Source organism: Podarcis filfolensis, assembly GCF_964270895.1.
Source record: "Podarcis filfolensis genome assembly, chromosome: 10".
In the NCBI taxonomy this organism is placed as follows: domain Eukaryota; kingdom Metazoa; phylum Chordata; class Lepidosauria; order Squamata; family Lacertidae; genus Podarcis; species Podarcis filfolensis.
Genome location: NC_139612.1, coordinates 51,627,939 through 51,649,885, shown reverse-complemented (window position 1 = coordinate 51,649,885; position 21,947 = coordinate 51,627,939). Strand labels below are relative to the sequence as shown.

The 21,947-nt window shown below is 42.0% G+C and overlaps 1 protein-coding gene across 2 annotated transcripts in view; it reads left to right on the top strand.

The window, feature by feature from the left end:
* The window catches only part of STAB2 (stabilin 2), a 92,797-nt gene that overhangs the window by 28,196 nt on the left and 42,654 nt on the right, over positions 1-21,947 (top strand). For both annotated transcript variants that reach the window (XM_083574070.1, XM_083574069.1), the window contains exons 19-39: positions 247-309; positions 559-642; positions 1,634-1,720; positions 2,710-2,821; positions 3,986-4,166; positions 5,790-5,883; positions 6,261-6,419; positions 8,182-8,277; positions 10,619-10,714; positions 11,361-11,408; positions 12,606-12,742; positions 13,652-13,766; positions 14,478-14,555; positions 14,800-14,898; positions 15,033-15,140; positions 16,258-16,389; positions 17,773-17,901; positions 19,051-19,107; positions 19,876-19,965; positions 20,746-20,941; positions 21,495-21,590. In XM_083574070.1, the coding sequence (XP_083430196.1) occupies positions 247-309; positions 559-642; positions 1,634-1,720; positions 2,710-2,821; positions 3,986-4,166; positions 5,790-5,883; positions 6,261-6,419; positions 8,182-8,277; positions 10,619-10,714; positions 11,361-11,408; positions 12,606-12,742; positions 13,652-13,766; positions 14,478-14,555; positions 14,800-14,898; positions 15,033-15,140; positions 16,258-16,389; positions 17,773-17,901; positions 19,051-19,107; positions 19,876-19,965; positions 20,746-20,941; positions 21,495-21,590 (2,257 nt within the window). The remainder of the gene's footprint in view (positions 1-246; positions 310-558; positions 643-1,633; positions 1,721-2,709; positions 2,822-3,985; positions 4,167-5,789; positions 5,884-6,260; positions 6,420-8,181; positions 8,278-10,618; positions 10,715-11,360; positions 11,409-12,605; positions 12,743-13,651; positions 13,767-14,477; positions 14,556-14,799; positions 14,899-15,032; positions 15,141-16,257; positions 16,390-17,772; positions 17,902-19,050; positions 19,108-19,875; positions 19,966-20,745; positions 20,942-21,494; positions 21,591-21,947) is intronic.

Here is a 21,947-nt window from a genome sequence, read left to right as displayed (position 1 = left end):
TGGGAGTTGTAGTCCAGCAATATATGGAGGGCACCATGTTGGCTACACCTGATGTATAGAGTTCCTTCGCACCTAATTCCCAGTCCATGCCAGCCCAACAGAGGGAGCTAATTGGCCTACATATTCCTTTCTGCAAACACAGGAGCCCTTTGTGATAACTGGAACTCACATAAAAACCTACTGGTAATTCTGCTTTGTGAGGCAAAACTGTATCTTCATAAACTATAATTGTTCCGTTTGTTTCAGGGTACCTGTGGAAAATGCCCAGCACTACACAGGAATAGTTGTCCAGAAAATTCAAAACCTGTTGTAAGTAAACTTATTATCTGTCCAATCACCAAATAAATTTATAAACGACAAAAGATTTCCTTCTACATGCATTTCGGTAAAATGTATTAACAGCATTTGTGTTATTATAAAAAGAATAAAAACAAGCAGCATATTATGAATGCAATCTGCTCTCCAGCAAAATTAACATCATTGTTTGCTTTCCATAGAGCACAGTGTTGGTTATGGGTGGTTTGTTTTAATGTGTGGGTTTTTTTTTTAATACTGTAGGCTTTCACAAGGAATCGATGCATTTACCACGAACAGAGCTTTCTCAGATATGGGTGTGCTAAATACTGCAATGTAACAAAAAAGGTGAGAGATGCAAATTACATTTCTGCTAGCTTCCTATAAAACTGCTGATAGCACCAGCAACTACTTACTACTGTACAACAGTGGTCTACATGAACTTTTGCCACAACTAATAGAACATCTTCATTTTTTTTGTACTCGCTTCTTGAAGACTTAGGTAATAAAGCACATAAAAAACCCCAGACATCATGCATACAAAAACATTCTGAGTATATACGGTATCTATTTTCACAAATGCGTCTAGTGATCACAACAGCAGCACGGATCCAGGAGCCATTATAGAGCCATTAAGGAGACCCAAGAGCAATAGCAAAAAGCATTAGGGAGGACCATAGCAAAGACTGTAGCTCAGTTGTAGGGCATCTGGCTTGCATGCAGAATGTCCCAGGTTCAATCCCCAACAGTTCCAGGTAGGGCTGGCCCCATCTAATAATAATAATAATAATAATTTTTTATTTATACCCCGCCGATTTATACTTCCCCAGCCACTCTGGGCGGCTTCCAACAAAATATTAAAATACCGTAATGCATCAAACATTAAAAGCTTCCTTAAACAGGGCTGCCTTCAGATGTCTTAAACCTTGGAGAGCTGCTGCCAGTCAGTGTGGGCTGAGGTTGATGGACCATTGGCCTGACACAGCAGCTGGCTGTGTTCCTATGCAGTAGGCAACAGCAAGAGAAAGCTAATACAGCACAAGAAAGGTATAGCAGATATTACAAACAGTGCTACAGCCTTCTTGTACTCTTAATGAATGCCCAGGCCTGTTCAAAGCTTGCCTGGAGCCCAGGGTAGCTGGGAGACACAGAGCATTCTTGGCATGACAGTGTGAATCTGGCAGGCCTCTGGTGGTGACCCCCGCTGGCTTAGCCCTCCAATGCCTGGGGCAAGTGTACCCAGCTCACCCCACCCCCAATCTGCATGGGCCTGCTCTTAACAAATTTGCGTGCTGCTCCTTTTTCTTTTGTCATGAGGAAATGTTTGCTTATTTTGCAGGAGCCAAAGTGTTGCAAAGGATTCTTTGGCCCAGATTGCAATCAGTGCCCTGGTGGCTTTTCCAATCCCTGCTCAGGAAATGGACAGGTAAAAGAAAGAAATATTTTCAGTGTCAACCGGTCTCCATTTCCTTTGTTGAAGTCTAGTAAATAGGCCTATGAAACCGTTTGCTTTTGTTGAGATGTCAGTTGACTTTGGCGTTTTTCAGCATACCTGCTTGATTCATGACAGGGTCAGTTTTCATGCAGGGCATGAGGTGTTGCATGAAAAAATGCCCACACCTCCTTGAACACCCAAAGGAAAACTGAATGCATAGTAGAGATACTTCACCATCTGCATCTTGCACCAAAGTAAATTTATATCACTTCATGTATCACAAGCTGAGGACTGTAAATAAGCTCACATTCTTAGCATCATAGAATAGGCTATGTTGTGGACCCTGGGCCACTGTTCAAAATGTCTAGCTTTCAAACCTCAGGTTAATGGGATGAGGGGTTGGATCACACAGTGAGGGCTAATGGGGCACTGCCCCACCAACCTCAGTCTGCCCCTAGTCAGACCCCATCTGTCTGCTTCTTACTAACAAAAAGTCAGAGGCATTGAAAGTAAAACAGCAGGGAACATTCAGTTTGTAAATTAAGTGATAATTCTGTTAGTGGTATAGTAAAAAACCAAGTGGGAGCTGGGTAGAGGTGTTGCTTACCAACCAGGAAGAATGGCATGATGTCTGCAGAGGTAGCAAGAATTCTGACTGGCTATGTAATCCTGTGAGAGTTTCTCCTCTGTATGTTTGGTTGACTGTCTCCCTGCTATGTCTAAGGCATGAACTGAGAAATACAAAGCATCTCTGTTCCTTTCTTCTCAAATGATACACTGTTTTGTTTAGTTCTTATCAGTAAATATTGCTTTTCTCTTTGGACTCCATCTGGGTGTTTAAAGTGGCTCTGGAAATGACAGAGGGAACTGGTATCTTGTAGGAAGGTGTAAGACACATTTCCCCAACAGAAATACCATTCTGATATATTTACATGTGAATTTCAATGTATAATTTCAAATATGTTTGTTCCACTTTGCAGTGTATGGATGGCATGAAAGGGAATGGGACTTGTGTTTGTGATAGGAAATTTGAAGGATCACACTGCCAGTTCTGTTCAAACCCAAACAAATATGGACCACACTGTGACAAAAGTAAGCACCGCAGTTTCTCTCTTCCCTGGATATTTTAAGCCTTAGTCAAATTTCATGGCAAAGAAAGCCTCTGACCTGAAGACAAGCACTTCTGAGTTCCATAAACTCCTGCCTGGTGTGCTTCCTGTGCAGCTGAACTGGGAGGTCCTTAGTTCTTTGTGCCCAGGGGAAAGCATCAGTGAGGGGCCTGGCTCAGTTTCTATGGGCCTGGTGCTGTGGGATCTTGTTCAGTGGGCTCTGGCCTGCCAGCCTCTAGTTCACAGATAGGGATGAATGGATCTATCATTTTCATTTCTCTCAGTTTCTCATTTTTCCAATCTTAGATTCAGTTGTCAAAAAAAAAAAAAAAGATTCTCATGACAATTCATCAGCATTTTAGTGTGATTTTCTGTTGTTAAACGATTTTTTTGTATGCAATTTTGCCTAATGTACACATTTTTGCAAACCAATTTTCCTTAATATAATACATTTTTATCTGTTATATATGCATTTCATGCACGCTTTAGTATGTACATTTTTGTACACATTACTTGGCTGAAAAACCACCACAAAATTCAAAGAAGGGTGAATTTTGAAGGGCACCTGAGTTTCAGTTTGCATGTGGTTTCAGAAAGTGTGGATTTGTAGATTCACCTTTAACTGTTAACAATCTAATTTTTGCTCCATCACTGCCCATGATCACCAGCGTCAGAGCCAGGTCCAGGTACCCAGTCCAGTTTCTTAACTGATAACACAGTAGCCTCTGACTTGGTGTCCTGGTCACTCCTGGCATCTGGGGTTGTGGCAGTTAAAATATTCTAACAGTCTCTTCTAATTTTATTTCATTGTTTATTGCTAAAAAAAAAGAAAAATGGGAAAATGAAAGACTAGCCAGTGGCGTAGCGTGGGTTGTCAGCACCCGGGGCAAGGCAAGTAATTTGCGCCCCCTAACCCGTGGATTTGCGCCCCTTAACCCATGGATTTGCCCTAACCCCAGATGTTGCGCCCGGTGCGGCCCGCCCCCCCTGCACCCCCCACGCTACGCCACTGAGACTAGCTGAGATTTTATTTGCAACAACAACACATATATTACCTTTTTTAAATGGGTCTGATATCTCTCTCTCTTTCTCTCTCTCTCTATATATATTCCTCTCATTGGCATTTATTTCCCCCAATCTTCCACAGAATGTATGTGTGTTTATGGTAAGTGTGACAACCAAATAGACAGTGATGGGATCTGCCTTGCTGGTTCATGCAAAAGTGGATATGCTGGAAAATTATGTGACACACAGGTGTTTCCATGTGGGACTTTTCTTCAGTTCTGCCATGCACATGCCGATTGCCAGTTTACCAATGGTGCTATGAGGTAGGCCCATTATACTGATCATTTTTATACCACTCGGGGAACTATAAGGAGTATGTGTCGGCACACGTCTCCCCACCTGTCATCCTCTATGTGAGTGAATGTGGTGCCTTCTGCATCTTCCTGGCCTCGACTGTCTGTGATGGGTCTGGAAGCCTTTCACAAGGAATACCTGCACTCACTCAGAGATATATTTACAGTCTTTATTTACATACGTATATAGAAGGTACAGAACATAGCTTCATGCATCCGAATCCTCGGTAGCAGATCCAGGAGGTGGGAGCTTTCGGCTCCACCTCCAGCACAGGAGCTTGAAAAGCCCCAAGCGCCTCCTTTGTTCCCTATGTTTTAACCCCCTCCTGTCCTGTGCTGATGGAATGGGCATCGAATTTCTCTCTGTCCCTGAACTGGTTGAGTAGTGTTGCTGCTCTCTAGCATCAGGGAGCGTCCTCCCCGCTTGAGTTCCTTCCGCTTGCTTGTCCTCCTCCCCTTCTCCTGTCTTTTCTAAAGGCTCCTGTTCTTCCCCCTCCCTCGCTCCGGGGCATTCCCTGGCAGCCCCGTAACACTGTCCCAATTGGTTTGCCAATTCATTTTTATAAAGGCTCAGAGTAAAACGAATTTGAATACCACCTGCCCCTTCCCAGTTGTGCTACTTAAGATTTTTAACTGGAGAATCGATCAAGGGCCGTCGTTGGTGACAGAGCATGCGCTTCACACATACAGACAGGTTAGGATTCAACTGGAACCTGCAGTTAAAGAATCTTCGGCAGCAGTGGCAAAGCCTTGCATGCAGACAGTACCAGGTTCAATCCCTGGCATATCCAATCTGCAACTTTAGAGATACCCGAAGAAGCGTCTCTACCCCCACTGTTTAGCCTAGACACTGAGGTCCAGCTCCGAGGGCCTTCTGGCAGTTCTCTCACTGCAAGAAGTGAGGTTACAAGGAGCCAGGCAGAGGGCCTTCTCGGTAGTGGCACCCTCCCTGTGGAACGCCCTCCCATCAGATGTCAAGGAAATAAACAACTACAGTGGTACCTCAGGTTACATACGCTTCAAGTTACAGACTCCGCTAACCCAGAAATAGTACCTCGGGTTAAGAACTTTGCTTCAGGATGAGAACAGAAATCGTTCTCCAGCGGCCCGGCAGCAGCAGGAGGCCCCATTAGCTAAAGTGGTCCTTCAGGTTAAGAACAGTTTCGGGTTAAGAATGGACCTCTGGAATGAATTAAGTACTTAACCTGAGGTACCACTGTATCTGACTTTTAGAAGACATCTGAAGTCAGCCTTGTTTAGGGAAGATTTTAATGTCTGATGTTTTATCATGTTTTAAATCTTCTGTTGGGAGCCGCCCAGAGTGGCTGGGGAAACCCAGCCAGATGGACAGGGTGTTGTTGTTGTTGTTGTTGTTGTTGTTAGAGAGCCACTGTCTGTCAGTGTAGGCAATACTGAGGTAGATGGACCACTTCTCTGACTCAATATAAGGCAGCTTCCAGTGTTTCTAGGGTTAGGAAAGATCTCTACCTGTGGTCATACAGATCTGCTGCCCGTTGTGATAGAAACATAATTTTGGCTTCATTTTACAACTGTCATGACTATTAATTTCACATGCTTTGATGCAAATTTTAGCTGCATTTGTAAGCCGGGATATGAAGGAGATGGAATAATTTGCAGCGAAGTAGATCCTTGTGCTAATTTAATTCCACACAGCTGCAATGCTAATGTAAGTACAAAATTCCTTGGCCTCTCTTAACGTATTTAAATTCTGAGTTTAATTATCCAAATTAAGAACATCTCTCGTAAGTAAATATCTTTCCCAGTTAAAATGGTTGGTCCATTGGTCCATTGACCCAACAGGTTTCATATTATGTTCTAAAAATAATTGTGCTAAATCGTAAGTGAAATGTTGATGAAGTCTTTGCATTTATCACTGCGGAAATAGTTAGATTTAGGCTGCAGAAATTGTGGGTGAAATATTCACCTATCCACATTGGTCTGTATTACTAAAATAAACATGCAGAATCTTCCCCTGAACTCTGTCCTTCCCACATTACAATGCACAGGCTGTAACTCTGGTATGTCCTTTCCATATACCTGCAGGCAGAATGTGTTAAGACTGGCCCTGGGACCCATGAGTGTGTGTGCCAGCCAGGATGGACAGGAAATGGCAAAGACTGTTCAGAAATCAACAACTGTCTGTTGCCAAATTTTGGAGGGTGTCATAGTAATGCTACTTGCCTATATATAGGTCCTGGTCAGGTGAGTTAAAACTTCCTCTTAACTTCTGCACTGTGCGAATCTTCTGTAATCTTTCTTTATGTGGTAGCAACAACAACGGCAGCCAATGAGCTCAATAGTTAATAAACTGGTTCTTGAGTTTTGCAGTAATGTTGTTGTTTAGTCGTTTAGTCGTGTCCGACTCTTCATGGCCCCATGGACCAGAGCACCCCAGGCACTTCTGTCTTCCACTGCCTCCCGCAGTTTGGTCAGGCTCATGTTTGTACCTTCGAGAACACTGTCCAACCATCTCGCCCTCTGTCGTCCCCTTCTCCTTGTGCCCTCAATCTTTCCCAACATCAGGGTCTTTTCCAGGGAGTCTTCTCTTCTCATGAGGTGGCCAAAGTATTGGAGCCTCAGCTTCACGATCTGTCCTTCCAGTGAGCACTCAGGGCTGATTTCCTTAAGAATGGATGCATTTGATCTTCTTGCAGTCCATGGGACTCTCAAGAGTCTCCTCCAGCACCATAATTCAAAAGCATCAATTCTTCGGCGATCAGCCTTCTTTGTGGTCCAGCTCTCACTTCCTTTGCGGTAATAATGCAGTCCAAATGACATGCAGTTAGTAGCTCGTTCATTAGCGCATATATTCAATGCCACCCTGCCACTACTGTCAGCACCGCTGCCTCCGCTACTCACTCTGCTGCTGACACCATGCCCCCTGCTGCATCTGGTGCTGATGGAGAAGCAGTGATGCTATCGGCACCAGTTTCAGGCAAGATTGCACAATCTGGAGGGAGATCTTGCACAGATCTCGCCCCAGATCAGGGCCAATGTTGGTGCCACTTCTCCAGCACTAGAGGAAGTGGTGGGGCGGGTGGGGCACCTGCAGGGTGCTGCCTCAGGCGCTTCTGCTACCTAAGGCAGAGGCCTCACCCTGCCTAATGGCTGGGTTGGCCCTGATATTTTTATTACAGTGGAATCTCGGTTTTCAAACGTAATCCATTCTGGAAGTCCGTTTGACTTCCGAAACATTCCAAAACCGACGGTCAAAGGGCTGCCAGTAAGTTCAATGAGGAAAATTGAGAAACACACCTCGGAAGCCGTTTGTCTTCTGAGGCATGTTCGAAAACAGAAACACTTCTGGGTTTTCAGCATTCAGCTTCCAAAACGTTTTGCAGTCGAGATGTTTGAAAACCGTGACTCATGGCTATTATTCTTCATTCTGATTCCCCAAGCTTCCGGTTGTCAAATTGTTTACTGAGCCTGTCTTTAACATCAGATTTGTTAAATTGTTAAAAGCAATCTTAAACCATCAAGTGTCTTTTAAACACACAATCCAGAAATCAACCAAGCCCATAGATTCATTGACAATAAATAATTTGAAAACACCATAATCAAGGGGATCTTGGGGAAGGATGTTCCGGAATTGGTGAGTTACTATGCCCTGATTCTCACATACACACCAACCTGGCATCTGACAGTGGCCAAACAGAGACAAGGAACTGCCCTGATTGCCTGCGTGCACAGAAGGTTCACGGGGGATGTGGTGGTTGTTTAGGTACCCTGGTTCTAAACTGTCTAGGATTTTAAAGATGATGCCCAGAGTTGACTCCAAGCATCATCTATTGAACAGGCACTATTGCACTTTATGTTAGGTTAGGTTATTTATTAAATTTATATGCCATCCTTCCACCCAAAGGAGCCTAGCATGGCTTCATTTTAAACTTTTATTGACAGAGGTTGCATAGGAGTTGAACAGTTCAAGTGAATAATTTTATTTCATATTCCCCCTACAATACAGAATGATTGTGAATGTAAGGAGGGATTTCGAGGAAATGGATATGAATGTGAACTGATAAACTCTTGTTCAGAACAAAATGGAAAGTGCCATCCACTGGTGAGTAATTCACTTTACAAAATTGTCCAAACTCTGCAAAGGTTTTTATAATAAAGATATACTAAAATAAGCATTATATTATTTTTCAGAGAATCACTAACATTTTACTCTCAATGGGTCTAACTTTGAGGCTCTCTAGTCCTTACAACTTAATTAAATTTTCTGTTTTAGCATCAGTATAGTAGATTTTGGGATGCTAGTTATTGCCAAACAATTCACTCTCAGCTCCAGCCAATTAGTAATATGGTGCTGTATCCTCAAGAACACACTTACTGTGTCCTGTGGGATCACAGTAATGAGGCTGCCAGTGGCTGTCACTTTACCCCTGGAGAACTTATCTTAGTAAATCTTACACCTTAATTGAAATTATGCATGTTTGTGATTGTGGGAGATTGTTTACAGCCAGCATGGGGGCCCTGTATGCCAGAACCTGTATGCCTTCAGATGTTGTTGGACTCCAGCTTCCAGCATTACAGTCAGTGTGGTTACCAACCAGGGATGATGGGAGTTGTAGTCCAGCAACTTAGGTAGGGCCACAGATTCCCCACCACTGGTTTAGAGTAAAATTTCACAACCAACAATGCACTCTGTTGAAGGCCTCATTGCTCCTCATTCTTTTTAGAGAGGCATACTTTTTCAAGCAAACAGGTAGTCATTCTACACCTGCCATTTAACATGGTAGATTCATATCTCAGTGTGCCCACTTCTTACATGACTGACAAACAGCCTGTTCAGATGCTGCTTGAGAATAGGCCTCGTGTGATACAACAGTGCTGAACGAGGAAAGGGGAGAAATTCAAGTCAGTTTGCATTTAAAGTCAAACCTATCACATTTGCATGTTCCAGAGAAATGAAACAAGGAACCCTTCAACATTTACAAAATTCAGATAATTTTACAATGCCTATGTTTACTAAAGTGCACACACATATATAGAGGTAAAATGTGCATTAAATGGGAATAAAAATGTGCATATTAATGAAAATATCATACAAGAATGCATTGTATTAGGGAAAATGCTTACAAAAATGTAACATTAGTCAAAACTACATATAAACATATGTTTATTAGGAGAAATTTGCATTAAAATGCTGAAGGATGAGGATTTAAAGAAAACTAAATTTCAAATTGCTTCAAAAATGCGGAGAACTGAATTTAAGACTGGAAAAATAAACAACAGAGAGAACAGAAACTGACAGATCTTTCCATCTTTAATGCTGAACTTGCACTGGAGAGACTTGGGATCAATTTAGGACTCCATGGTTTGATATCAGATTGGGTTTGGTCAAAGCAAGCTATATTCTAAACAAAAACATTCAGGAGCATGATGTGGTCTAGATGCCTCCTGCCAACTCTGCAAACCACACAAGTCCTTGAACTCTGCCTCACCACCTTCCCTTCTTATTTATCAAGTGGCAATAGAAAAGTCTCACTTAAAATTTATCTGACAGGTCACCTCCCTCTCTGGCACTTTGTACGGAGGTATTACCAATATAAGATGAATGCCACATTTGCAGTAGCCCTAAATTAACAACTGTTATCCAAAGAGCAGGGCAAACAAATAATAATTCACTGAGTACTTCTGTGCAGACTCTGTTGAGACAAAACAGAATAGTGGCTTTCACAACAGAGGCTGATTATTCCTCCCCTCCCAATCTTATAATAGAGCTCTAAGCATTAGCTGAATAATTCTTGCAACTAACACCTTAATTAGTGTATTTGAATTAAAAGGATTTACTTTACAGTGGCTTTGCTTCCCATGTAGATAACTGTACACTAGATGTTAATTAGTTGATTTCACTGGCACTTAAACAAAGGTCACCTCTAAATATCTTTTTTTTTAGTATTGATCTTGATTTTCTTGCACAAAGCTTATGCAGAGGTTATAATGTTTACTGAACATTTGTTCCAACTTGTTTGTGGCCTGTTACACAACAGTGAACATTAGTTTGCATTTATTCTGATTTGTTTGTTGGGTGTTGGTCTTCCTGGTATTAATTTGTTTGTCACACACTTTTCAATGCATTTTCTCATCACTTTCCAAACTGCAAAATGCCAGGTTCTTCTTTAAAGTGAATCTGTTGCACTAGAGTGACAGAATTGTTTAGCCCACTGTAACAATGCAAAACTAAAGTTCCAGTATGCACTTGAATCCTTCCTGCAAAACAGTCTGGAAGCACCCAAAAGTGTACTTTTAAGTATTTGTTCAGAAGAAATGCGTTCAGAAATTAGGGCCCCACCAGTTATGTAAGCGCAAAAGCCTTTTATGCTGCAAAACCATATTGCATTGGGAAGAATACACAGGTGGCTAGGTGTTTGATTATTATTTCCCTGTTCTAACAGGCTGTTTGTCAGTTCACATCTTCTGGAGTCTGGGAATGTGTGTGTTCAAAGGGCTATGAGGGAGACGGCAGCATATGCTATGGAAATGCAGCGGAGGTGCGTAGGAACCTAACACTTGCCTAAATGATTATGACCAATATCTCAGCTTCTACATTACAAATGCCACCATGTAACAGAGGCACGTGGCACAAATACCCCTTCTTAGAGGAAGTTTATACTCACTGTTTTTATGCTTTATTTGCCAGGAAACAGTATCATGTCAATTAAGAGCAAGGTGATAATATTAAATAAAATTACCTTTATCATTTCTAAAGTACATGCAATACATCCTAAAAATGAATACAACCAGCACCACAATAGGTATAGCTATTTTCAATAACTACCATGTTAACTCACACATACATAAAATCTGGGGGAAGAACTGCAAAAGCAAATTTACAGTATCAATAGGGTTCCAACTACCATCACAATATGTTTGTATACATGAAGCAAGGGTATGGGCTCAGGTTAATTCACAGCAACTATTAACTTATATAAAAGCATATTGCAGATGAAGCATTATCAATATACCAGCTGTCATCTTACATCTTCATACAAATGAGATGCAAAATATTCCATTGTTGCAAAACAGGAGATGCCAGGGACTTCAAACTGAGACCATGTGCTTGGAAAGCATGGGCTCATCCACTAAACTGTGGGCCATCTGTACATGTCATTTATCTTTCTTTCTCTCTCTGCTCAGGAATTGTCTTCTCTGTCGGAAGCAGCTGGATTTAATGAGTGGGTTGGTGTGAGTACCTCTTCTAAAAATATATCAAAAGACGTGACCAGAGCAATTCCTGTGGAGGGGGGGCGGGGAGAGAATCTGTGGCGCAGCTGCTGCCACTTCCGATATCCTACTGGCATGAGATGCAGTCAGGACCATAGCTGTCAACTTTTCCTTTTTCTTGCGAGGAATCCTATTCGGAATACGGGAATTTCCCTTTAAAAAAGGGAAACATTGTCAGCTATGGTCAGGACAGGAGGGGGTCGCTTCACACCCCCCCCCTCCCACTGACAAACGTTAATTTCCCCATTTGGCCCCTATTAACACCAGTGGGAGGGAAGTTAACTATGCCAGCTGTAGGGCCACGTCAGGGAAACAAGGAGACTTTGCATCTTAGAGATACAAATGTTGTCCTCCCATTACTGCGTAGTACATCTGCATCAGCAGAGCTTTCCTCAGTGCTGTCCCACCGATGGGACAGCAATTATGCACATTTCAAAGACCCCCTCAGCCAGCCTCTGGGTTGCAACGTGTTTGTTTGCTCATGAACAAAGGAAGAGCCTTAGGGATCAGGCCAAAAGCCCATCTAGTTCAGCATCCTGTTCACGGAGTGTCCAAGCAGATGCCTATGGGAAGCCTGAAATCAGGACCTGAGCACAACAGCCCTCTCCCCACTTGTGGTTCCTAGCTGCTGGCTTTCAGAGGCCTACTGCCTCAGACAGTGGAGGTAGATCATTGCCACAATGGCTAGCCTAGTAGCGACTGATATTTTCCATGAATCTTGTTTAATCCTCTTTAGAAGCCATCCAAGTTGGTGGCCATCACTACTTTTTGTGGGAGTGAAGGAGCTCTTCCTTTTGCCTGTCCTTTTGATTCTTCCAACATTCAGCTTAACTGGATGTCTATGAGTTCTAGTATCATAAGAGAGGGAGGAAAATGTATTTCTGCTTTCTCCACACACCATGCATAATTTTATACACCTCGATCACGTCCGTTCTTACCTTTTTCAAAACTAAAACAAAAAAACTAACATTCCTCAAAGGGAATTTACTCTATCCCCACAGATGATTTTGCTTGCCCTTTTCTGAACCTGATAACTAGACTCCTTTTCAGAAGATGAAGTCCTTCCACTGTTGGCATCAGCCAAAGACTGATGCTGGTCCATAGAAGAGCTTACAATATTAACAAATTAATGGCAATGTGTTTTGTCTTGTGATTTAGGCAGCTGCAGTGAAGACATTACTGGCAGATGCAGCAAATCTAACCCTCCTTGTGCCTTCTCAGCAAGCAATTCAAAACATGGACCAAGAGGAGAGAAATTTCTGGATGTCAAAAAACAACATCCAAACTCTAATAAAGTATGTCAAACATTTTTTCACCCTTGCCATTCCATTTAAATGCATTTATAAAGTACTTTATCCTTTACCGGAATTGTCTTCTTAATTACTGTGATAGCCTTCTGTACCAAGGGGCATGATCAGAGCCGAGGTTTACACATTATGAGCGAGTGCTAAAAAAAATTAACTCACTTAAGAAAACTAGCCAATATACTCACAACCCCTTCTGTACCAGTCTTCCAGCCCCTAATACTTGTCCTACATCCTGTGATTTTTTGTCACTGGGGCAGGCGCCTCCTTCATCCAATGAGTTTTCACTGGTGTCTTGATTTGAATCCAGGACACAACTCCTTCTACATGCATAATGACAATGCAACTGCCATATATCCACTGGTTATGCAATAGCTGCTCCATCTACTCCACAATCAGTGAAGTGATTCTGGTTTCCAATGCTGAAATAAACACAGCAACTATCTTCTACACAACTATGAAAGTTGGAGGAGTATTGTTCAGCTTTACATGTTAGCCACCTGACTGAAAAGCAATCTGTATATTGACAGCAATGGCAAGGAAGCCACTCACCTGCATTGTTTATACCAGGGATGCAGTTGGACTCCATTTCCCATCAGCCCCAGCCAATGGAGCCAATAGAGTTACTGAACTCCCAACGGCATGTGGAGGACCAGCAGATTCTCCATCACTCAGGTGGCATGGAGGAAGATTAGGAACTATGTAATTGGTCCCTCCCAAATAGTTCCAGGAAACAAATTGCCAGCAGCTGTGTAGGAAAGGGAAGCACCTCCTAACCTATTAACATATTAACTGCTCCTGGCTCAAATGGTCTTTGAAAGAGAATTGGGTTTCTGTTGTAAGAAAATCTGAGCAGCCATAACTTTCACATCATTTGAACCTAACTTGCATTTCTGTTAGGCACCATGTATTACAGGGAGCATACACAGTTTCTGACCTCCAAACCTTGTCGTCATCCAGTGGGCTGGCAACATCTCTGCTTGGAAACTTCCTGGCTTTGTCCAAAGAAAGCGGAGTAAGTTCACCTGTACTCTCACTCACAGGCTGTTCTTATGTGTGCCAAGAGAAATGTGCTAATCAGATATCATCTTGTGTTTGAATATGCCCCTGTTTTGAGCAAGGGAGTAAGAACTCGCTAGTATGGGCCTCAAACACTATGAGTGTAATTTTTATCTAGTAGTAGGTATGGAAGGGGCTGTCAGTTCCTGTTCTCTGTTTCTCATTTTTCCAATCTGAATTTCAGTTCTCCACATTTCTGCAGCAATCTGCTTTTTTAAAAAAAGAAAAAAGAATCTTCATTGAAGAATTTCAATGTTAATTTTCCCCAATAAACACATTTTTGTATGTAATTCTGACACATTTTTGCAGGCAATTTCTCCAAGTACAATGTATTTCTGCATGGTATTTTCACTATGTGTATTCATCTGAATGCACACTTTCCCCTAATATGTGAATGTTTGTAAACACTGATTGGAGAACTACATCACAAAAATTGGAGACGTGTGAATTTCAAATGTGTTTCAGCTGTCATATTGTTTTGGAAAATGCTTGGCAAAGGCTCTGGGGGTGGGGGGTAAATCAGGGGAGTCTTCCAAGAGCCACACAAAGAGACCTAGAAGGCTGCATTTGGCTTTTGGGCCTGAGAGATCACAGGTCCTAAGCCAGCTGTGATTTGAAACCTGGTAGTTTTATTTACATAAATGGTTCCCCCCCCCTTGCTTTCCAGAATTTTTCTGTTGATGGAGCCAACATCGTAGCAGGTGATATTGCAGCAACAAATGGGATTATACATGTAATTGATAAGGTATTTGCTTCCTTATTATTAATAGTTAGGAAACTGAGATAAAAAAAATACTAAATGTTTAAAATATTGAGTTGGTGTTTTTCTCCCTCCCTCCCTCCCTCTAGATTGGCCACTTAACATCATGTAAAACGGAAAAAAATACAGTTTCTCAAAATTATTTTGTTTTTATATTGTTGATATTGTTTTAAATGCTTTGCGCTACTGTGCCTGCTGTTTAAAATTGGCCTCGTGTTTTCGTTTGCAGGTTCTGACACCCCTTCGGGGAGTCAGTGGCACATTGCCCAAACTGCTTGCCCGCTTAGAACAGATGCCAGATTACTCCATTTTCAGGGGTTACGTTATTGTAAGTATTCATGCCTTTTTGAGAAGTGCCATGCATTACTGCATGTATCCATGTTTTTATGTGAACTGCCATGCAGATAATAGGTAACAGTCCATTTTTTAAAAAACAACAACTCATTTCTCTCATTACAACAGCAATATAATCTGGCAAGTGAAATAGAAGCTGCTACCACTTATACCATTTTTGCCCCAAGCAACAGTGCCATTGAAACCTACCTCAAGAACAAACAGTTAACCTCCCTGGTATGTATTGGTTTCCAAACTTTTTATCAGGGCATATTTGCAACCGTTCCTCTTGCTGCGTGGTTGGTGTTTTAAGAAAAAACTGGAAATGCAAAAATGCTGCTCACTTAAAGGAAGTGCTGTGGTGTGATATACAACATTCTTCTATGTCAGGCATCCCCAAACTCGGCTCTCCAGATATTTTGGGACTACAACTCCCATCTTCCCTAGCTAACAGGACCAGTGATCAGGGATGATGGGAACTGTAGTCCCAAAACATCTAGAGGGCTGAGTTTGGGGGTGCCTGTTCTATGTGAACCTTTGCTGATTCTTCTACACTTTTATCTCTGCATAGCAGGGGCTGTGAGCAGAGCCTGCCTCATGCCATTATTATTATTATTAATAATAATAATAATAATAATAATTTATTATCCATTGTGTGCACATTCATTCCCCTAGTGCAGATGGTCAAATGGGGTTTGCAGGTTTAAAAAGCAGGATGAAGCCCTACAAATTTAATTTACCGTACAGTGATGGGATACACGTTCATACCATGCAAAATGATACCTGTTTCATGCCACTGTTAATAATTTTAATAATAGTAATTTTTTATTTATACCCCACCCATCTGGCTGGGTTTCCCCAGCCACTCTGGGCAACTTACAACATATCTTAAAACAACAAGCATTAAAAACCTCCCAATACAGGGCTGACTTCAGATGTCTTCTAAAAGTCAGATAGTTGTTTATTTCCTTGACATCTAAAGGGAGGGCATTCCACAGGGAGGGTGCCACTACCGAAAAGGCCCTCTGCCTGGTTCCCTGTACTTTGCTTCCCTCAGTGAGGGAACCAGCAGAAAACTCTCGGAGGAGGACCTCAGTGTCCAGGCTGAACGATGGGGGTGGAGATGCTTCTTCAGGTAAACATACTGGGAGCCAGAGAAGATCCTTTAGGACCAGTGTTATATGGTCCCGGCAGCCACTCTCTAAAACATATATTGTCTGGCTCCAACCTACAGCTAATTGATAATAAAATCCTTTGTCTACTGGTTGCTGCTGGCATCTGTTTTTGTCACAGAAAGCTTGGAAGTCCACACCTTGCTCAAGTATATAACACAAATTATCAATTTAATCTGCAGGATGAAAACCAGATCCGATACCATGTTATTTTAGAGGAGAAGCTGCTGAAGAATGACATGCATAATGGGATGTTCAAGGAAACCATGCTTGGATTGTCCTTTAGAGTGGGATTCATCATTCATGATGGCCAGGTACTTTGTATAAACCCTGTTGATAATTATAATGGCTTTTGGTACTGCCTGCTTATCTGAATACCTCATCCAGAAAAAGATTTACATCTGGGTAACTGAATGTAGAGAAAGCTTCATTGCTTTCAATGATCTGGATCATAAGTTTACATTAGTGAGGCTTACTCATTGGTTTAATGGGACTGTATTTACATTCCTAGCTAATGAGGCCATTCACCATATGTAAACATTACTCATATGCATTAAGTGCTGAGCTAAGAACTTGAGTTAAAGTTCAGAAATTGGGATTAAGAGCAAATGAATCAACATTAACTTCTGGCGCTGACAAGCAACTGTTTTAAGTTCCCTGTTGTTGCAATTATGAAGCTGCATTTTTCTTGGGATGGTGACTTTTCTGGATAGTATTCAGGGTTTCCCCAACTTGGGTCTCCAGCTGTTTGGGAGCTACAGTTCCCATCATGCCCAACTACTGGTCCTGCTGGTTAGAGGAGACCCAAGTTTGGGAAACTCTGGTAGATAAATGCCTTCTTAAAGTGAAAAGAACAGTTTGTTATGTTTATTCAAGCTACTTACAATTTTCCTTTGCTTTATTCAGTTGTACAAATCAGAATTGGCCATTTAGGCTGCAATTCTATATAAACTTACTGGGGAACACAATTGGGGTTACTTCTGAGTAGGCAGGTATAGGGTTGCACTGCTTAGTTTTGAGAAAGAAATAACGGGAAAGGAGCAATGGTAAGAGTGGAATCAATAGCAGCAGGTGTGTTCAGCTGCTGTCACTCACCTGTCCTTTAATCAGTCACATCGCTGCCCCCTCTCTGTATTTCCCAGTGAGCAGCAGCAGCGACGTAACCAACTGGTGGCACCCCAATCTGGCACCTGCTGCTGAGTAGTATAGACAGTCCGGCAAACAGTTGCACACCCACAGCCAGCCAGTGCAGATTGATGTACAGTGATATGCACACAACTAGAGTCATATGTTTATAGATAACAGAGTTGGAAGGTCTTTGGGAAATAAGATGAATTGGGTACATAGGAAGCTGCCTTATACGAGTTAGACAATTGGTCCATCTAGCTCAGTATTTTCCACAGTGACTGGCAACGGCTCTCCAGATTTCAGACAAGGGTCTCTTCCAGCCCTATTTGGAAATGTTGCAGACAGGTCCTGGGGCCTTCTGCATGCTCTCACTGAGCTGCAGCCCTTAACGTGCAACGTGAGACCTTTTTCAACTGCGCGCTTCAAATTCAATTCTTTCCTCTGCAGTGCCTTTTATTACAGTTACTGGAATAGCAAGATAATATTTGCTGTGTAAAAGTTAATGCAACAAATGATCCTTTAAGTATGTCTGTCTGGTGTGTACTAAACTGATAATCTATTGTGTGCAGCTCTACATAAATGAGGCGCCCTTAAGTTACCCAAATGTTGCAACCGATAAAGGAATAATTCATGGACTGGAAAGGGTAATGGAAATCCAGAAGAACAGATGTGATAGCAACAATACTGTGATAGTACCTGTAAGTGCCTTTCTGTGTATATATTATGTGTGTTTGTGTACATTAGAAATGTTTATATACATTAGATGTGTTTTCATTTCTTTAAAGAAAAATAATTAATATATAGAACATATCTTTATTCAGTGAGTCCTCCAGGAAAATAAGTCTTCACTTTGCAGTTTGGTAGAATGCAATACAGGGCAATACAGTCCATTAACATACATTGACTAATTTAACCCTACAATCTTTGATCTGATTTTATACAGCTTTAGTGATCTGACAAGTAGAAATATCTATATGGTACTATGTGAAGCTGGCTTTTGCTAAATCAGGCCATTGATCAATCCATCCCAGGGTTTGTCCAGGGTCTCAAAGATCTTCCCTACTTTCCCCCTATTTCTACTGGATGTAGGAGATGCAAGCAAGGAAAGCAAGCATAGATACTTGCTTTTACTAGTAGTTGTGGCTGTTGCAGCAGGGTTTGAACATAGAAGGCTGCTTCCAACATAAACGCAAGATGGCATACAAAACACATGTTTGCCCCCTTCAAACTTGCAAGTTAAAAGTCAAGCTAGTATAGTTACTTGCAAGTAGGGTCTCTAGTTTGCCATTTCAAACTACTTGCAAGTGAATCAATCAATGAGTCAATTTCATTGCAAGTAACTCCCAAGCTTGCAGCTCTTTGTTTAAATATATTTGCTATGACATTTTTATTCCACCCTTTTTTGCAAGGTGCTCAGGGCAGCTTATATTACTCCTGCCTCCCTAGTTTATCCTCAGAACAGCCCTGTGAGGAATATTAGGTTTATAGGCAGTGAACCAGGTGAGTTTCATGGCCAATCAAGGATTGAAATGGCACATTCGGTCTCTCGATATCCTTCATTTTCCCTCTTCTGGTTTTTGCACAAATGGTCAATGATTACAGATGAATAAATTAAATGGTGTCAGGCTACCATTGTTAAAACATGCGACATGTAACTGTAGGGAACAATTGTGGGAGGCACTAATGAAATCAGGAAATTGTCAGTGTGCACCCAAGGGTTCATTTGGATAAAAATAGATGGTGCCAAACCTCTGCACACTTAAGGCATTTGTGACATGTGCAAAGGCCTGCACAAGTATATATCATGGTCCCTTCCTCTGAAAATATATGTTTGCTTTGTTTTCAAGGGAAAGTGTTTGTCGTGCTTGGCCGTACCTAGCTGTCCTGTTGGAACTACACCACTGGTAAATATTTTAGAATTTAATTGCTATAAATAAGTAGTAAGGAACTTGAGGTCCTCCAGATGTTGGTGGATTAAAATCAGCAGTGGATGACGGCACTTGCCTGACCTCCCATCACTGTTGCCACTACGGCTTCCCTAAAGAGAGATGAGTGGTGGTGAGATTAGCACAGCGCAAATGCAGTGGCAAAGCCAATCTGGCACTTGACCTTGCTGCCACCTCACCCCTCTCCCTCACAGTAAGCCACAATCAGTGACAGGACGTCAGCTGAGTGCCCCCACCCCACGAATTGTTACTGCCTACAACACTTGTGGCCTTGTTGATTCGTTCATGCTAGGACTAACAGGAATCTGGCAGCATATAGAGGGTACAGATTCCCTACCCTTGCTGTGGGGGGGGAGGGTCTACTCCTGAGTATGCCCAGTATAGGATATAACCCATAGAACACAATCCACCCCCTCTTGCGGCTGCAGAATCCATAGGACATAATAAACAAACTTCATTGTGACCTCTGAATTTACAGGGGGAGCTGGATTTTCTCCGAAGTTTCTAAACTTTGTATATTTATTCAGTTCAAGAGAATAATTCATTTGTCAGTGCCTTCTTGTGAGTCAGGTTATTTTGCCCATTTGTGCTAATTGACTGTAAATTTTGAATAGGATTTGGGCATGTTCAATTAGCGTTTTCCACTGAAAAATATTTCAGGGGATATTCATTAGCTGAATTTGATGCAATGTTTTAAGTGTAAAACTGTCCACTTCTTTTGTACAGAAATACAAGAAAGTGACCTGCTTGTATCTCCATTCCGAAAGATTTTCCCTTCGCTACGGATGCCAGCCAAAATGCAGTAAAAGCACAATTGTGGGTATTCTTTACCATCCAAAGCATATCTGTCATACTATCATGACACTGATAGAATGTAAGGGGGTTGAGGTGTGGGAGAGAAACAGAACATTGAGAACTGACTGTCGTATCTGTAGAGAGAAATTGTTTTATTAAAGTGATTTCTTAGCAACATGGTCCTTTCAAAGAAGCTTGGTATGAAAAACAAAAACCACAGACAAAGTGCCATAGGGTAGCCACTGTGAAACCCTCCAAGGGTTGTTGAAAAAATAATATCCAACAATATCTGCAGGGCATCATATTGGCTGCTTGTGCCATAAAGCAACAACATCACCAATCCAATAATTAAAACCACATACAAATTAGACATCTTACAAATCTGAAAGTCACCAGAGCTGCAAAAAACAAACAAATATGTATCATAATCAAAGCTAGCCTGCACCATCAGATTAACAATAAGAATTCAGGTTGTTTGGCTGCCTAACCAAAGGGGGGAGAGTTGTTATGTCGTGCTTAAAAGAAAATAGAAAATGAACTAAACTTATCTCTTTGGGAAGGGAGTTCCATAGGCTAGGGGCCACCACTGAAAAGGCCCTGTCTCGTATTCCAACCTGTCTCGTATTACCCACTTGTGGGTCTGTGAGGAGGGCCTCTGTGGCTGATCTTAGACTGTAGCACACAATAAATAAGGCAGCTCAAGAGTTCCTGCCTTAATTCATAGTCCTTTTATGGCACCTCTTCTCTTTTATTCTCTTATACGCAATTGCATTCGCCTTACCTTGTTTGTTCCTTTTTCAGACCAGGGAGTGTTGTGCGGGCTTCTATGGCCCTCAGTGTGAGCCTTGTCCAGGACTGGCTGGAAACACTTGCTTTGGAAATGGGATTTGCTTAGATGGCCTCAATGGCAATGGTACTTGTGAGTGTGAAGCAGGATTCGAGGGAGTAGCCTGTGAAAAATGTATCAAGGGCAAATATGGCACCGGCTGTGATCAAGGTACTTCAGGTTTCAGACCACTGAGACAACTAGTTATGTTGCTTGGCTCTCTTTGACTTGGAATAGACACATTGAGGTCTGTTTTGTTGTTGTTCCAAGAACCATGTCACAAAATTCAAAAGTAGTATAAAATCTGAGTGATCATTACATTCCAAGCTGCATGTTAGCCTGGGGACTTCAGATCAGGTCACTTTGCATCAGAGTCCAGTGAAATGCAAAAAATGGGCCTGTGTAACTGGCCATAATGCAAACCTCTGTGGTTCTTCAAAGCTTACTGTGGCTTTGAAGAAAAGGGGCAGCCCTTGATCACACAAATCTTAATGTGGTACACTTGAGGTGCTATATTGGTACAGTAGTGTTTTCTGCTTTATGGGAAAGACTCTTGCATCTGCAAAATATAATATATGAGCCATGCTTTAAGTCAAATAAGCCCGTTTGAGTATGTTAAGCCAAGAAAGGAAGTCGGAATAATACGTTAAGGCAGACCTCCCTTCATAGTCCAGTTGTTGTTACTGCTGGGGCAGTCCTTACAACATCATCTCTCTGCACTTAGAGTGTCCTTGCATCCATGGGAAATGCAACGATGATATTAAAGGCGATGGCTCTTGCGAATGTGATGTTGGCTGGAGAGGTGTGAAATGCGACGAAGGTAAGTGTGATTGCTCTCCATCACTCTGAGCTACCATTTGAGGCTGCAAATTTAAAACTCAGAGCTCAAGGCGGTGAAGGCACCATCACTGAAGCTGCACAGGTTCACTTTTCTTTCAGACCAGCTGAATGTGACCCTGAAATTAGGCCTTTACTCTTTCTGGTCCCATTGTCTGCAGTTCATCAAAATTCCTTCCAAGACACTGTCTGCAAGTTTAGACCGTCAGCCCTCTCAGTGCTTTAGTCCTCTGGTTGAGTAGATAATTTTTGGTTTTGGGGGTTTTTAATGAAATATACACTGTCCTTAAAAACTCAGTGCAGTTCTGAGAAAGAGCATGACATGTGTTCTGAACTGATC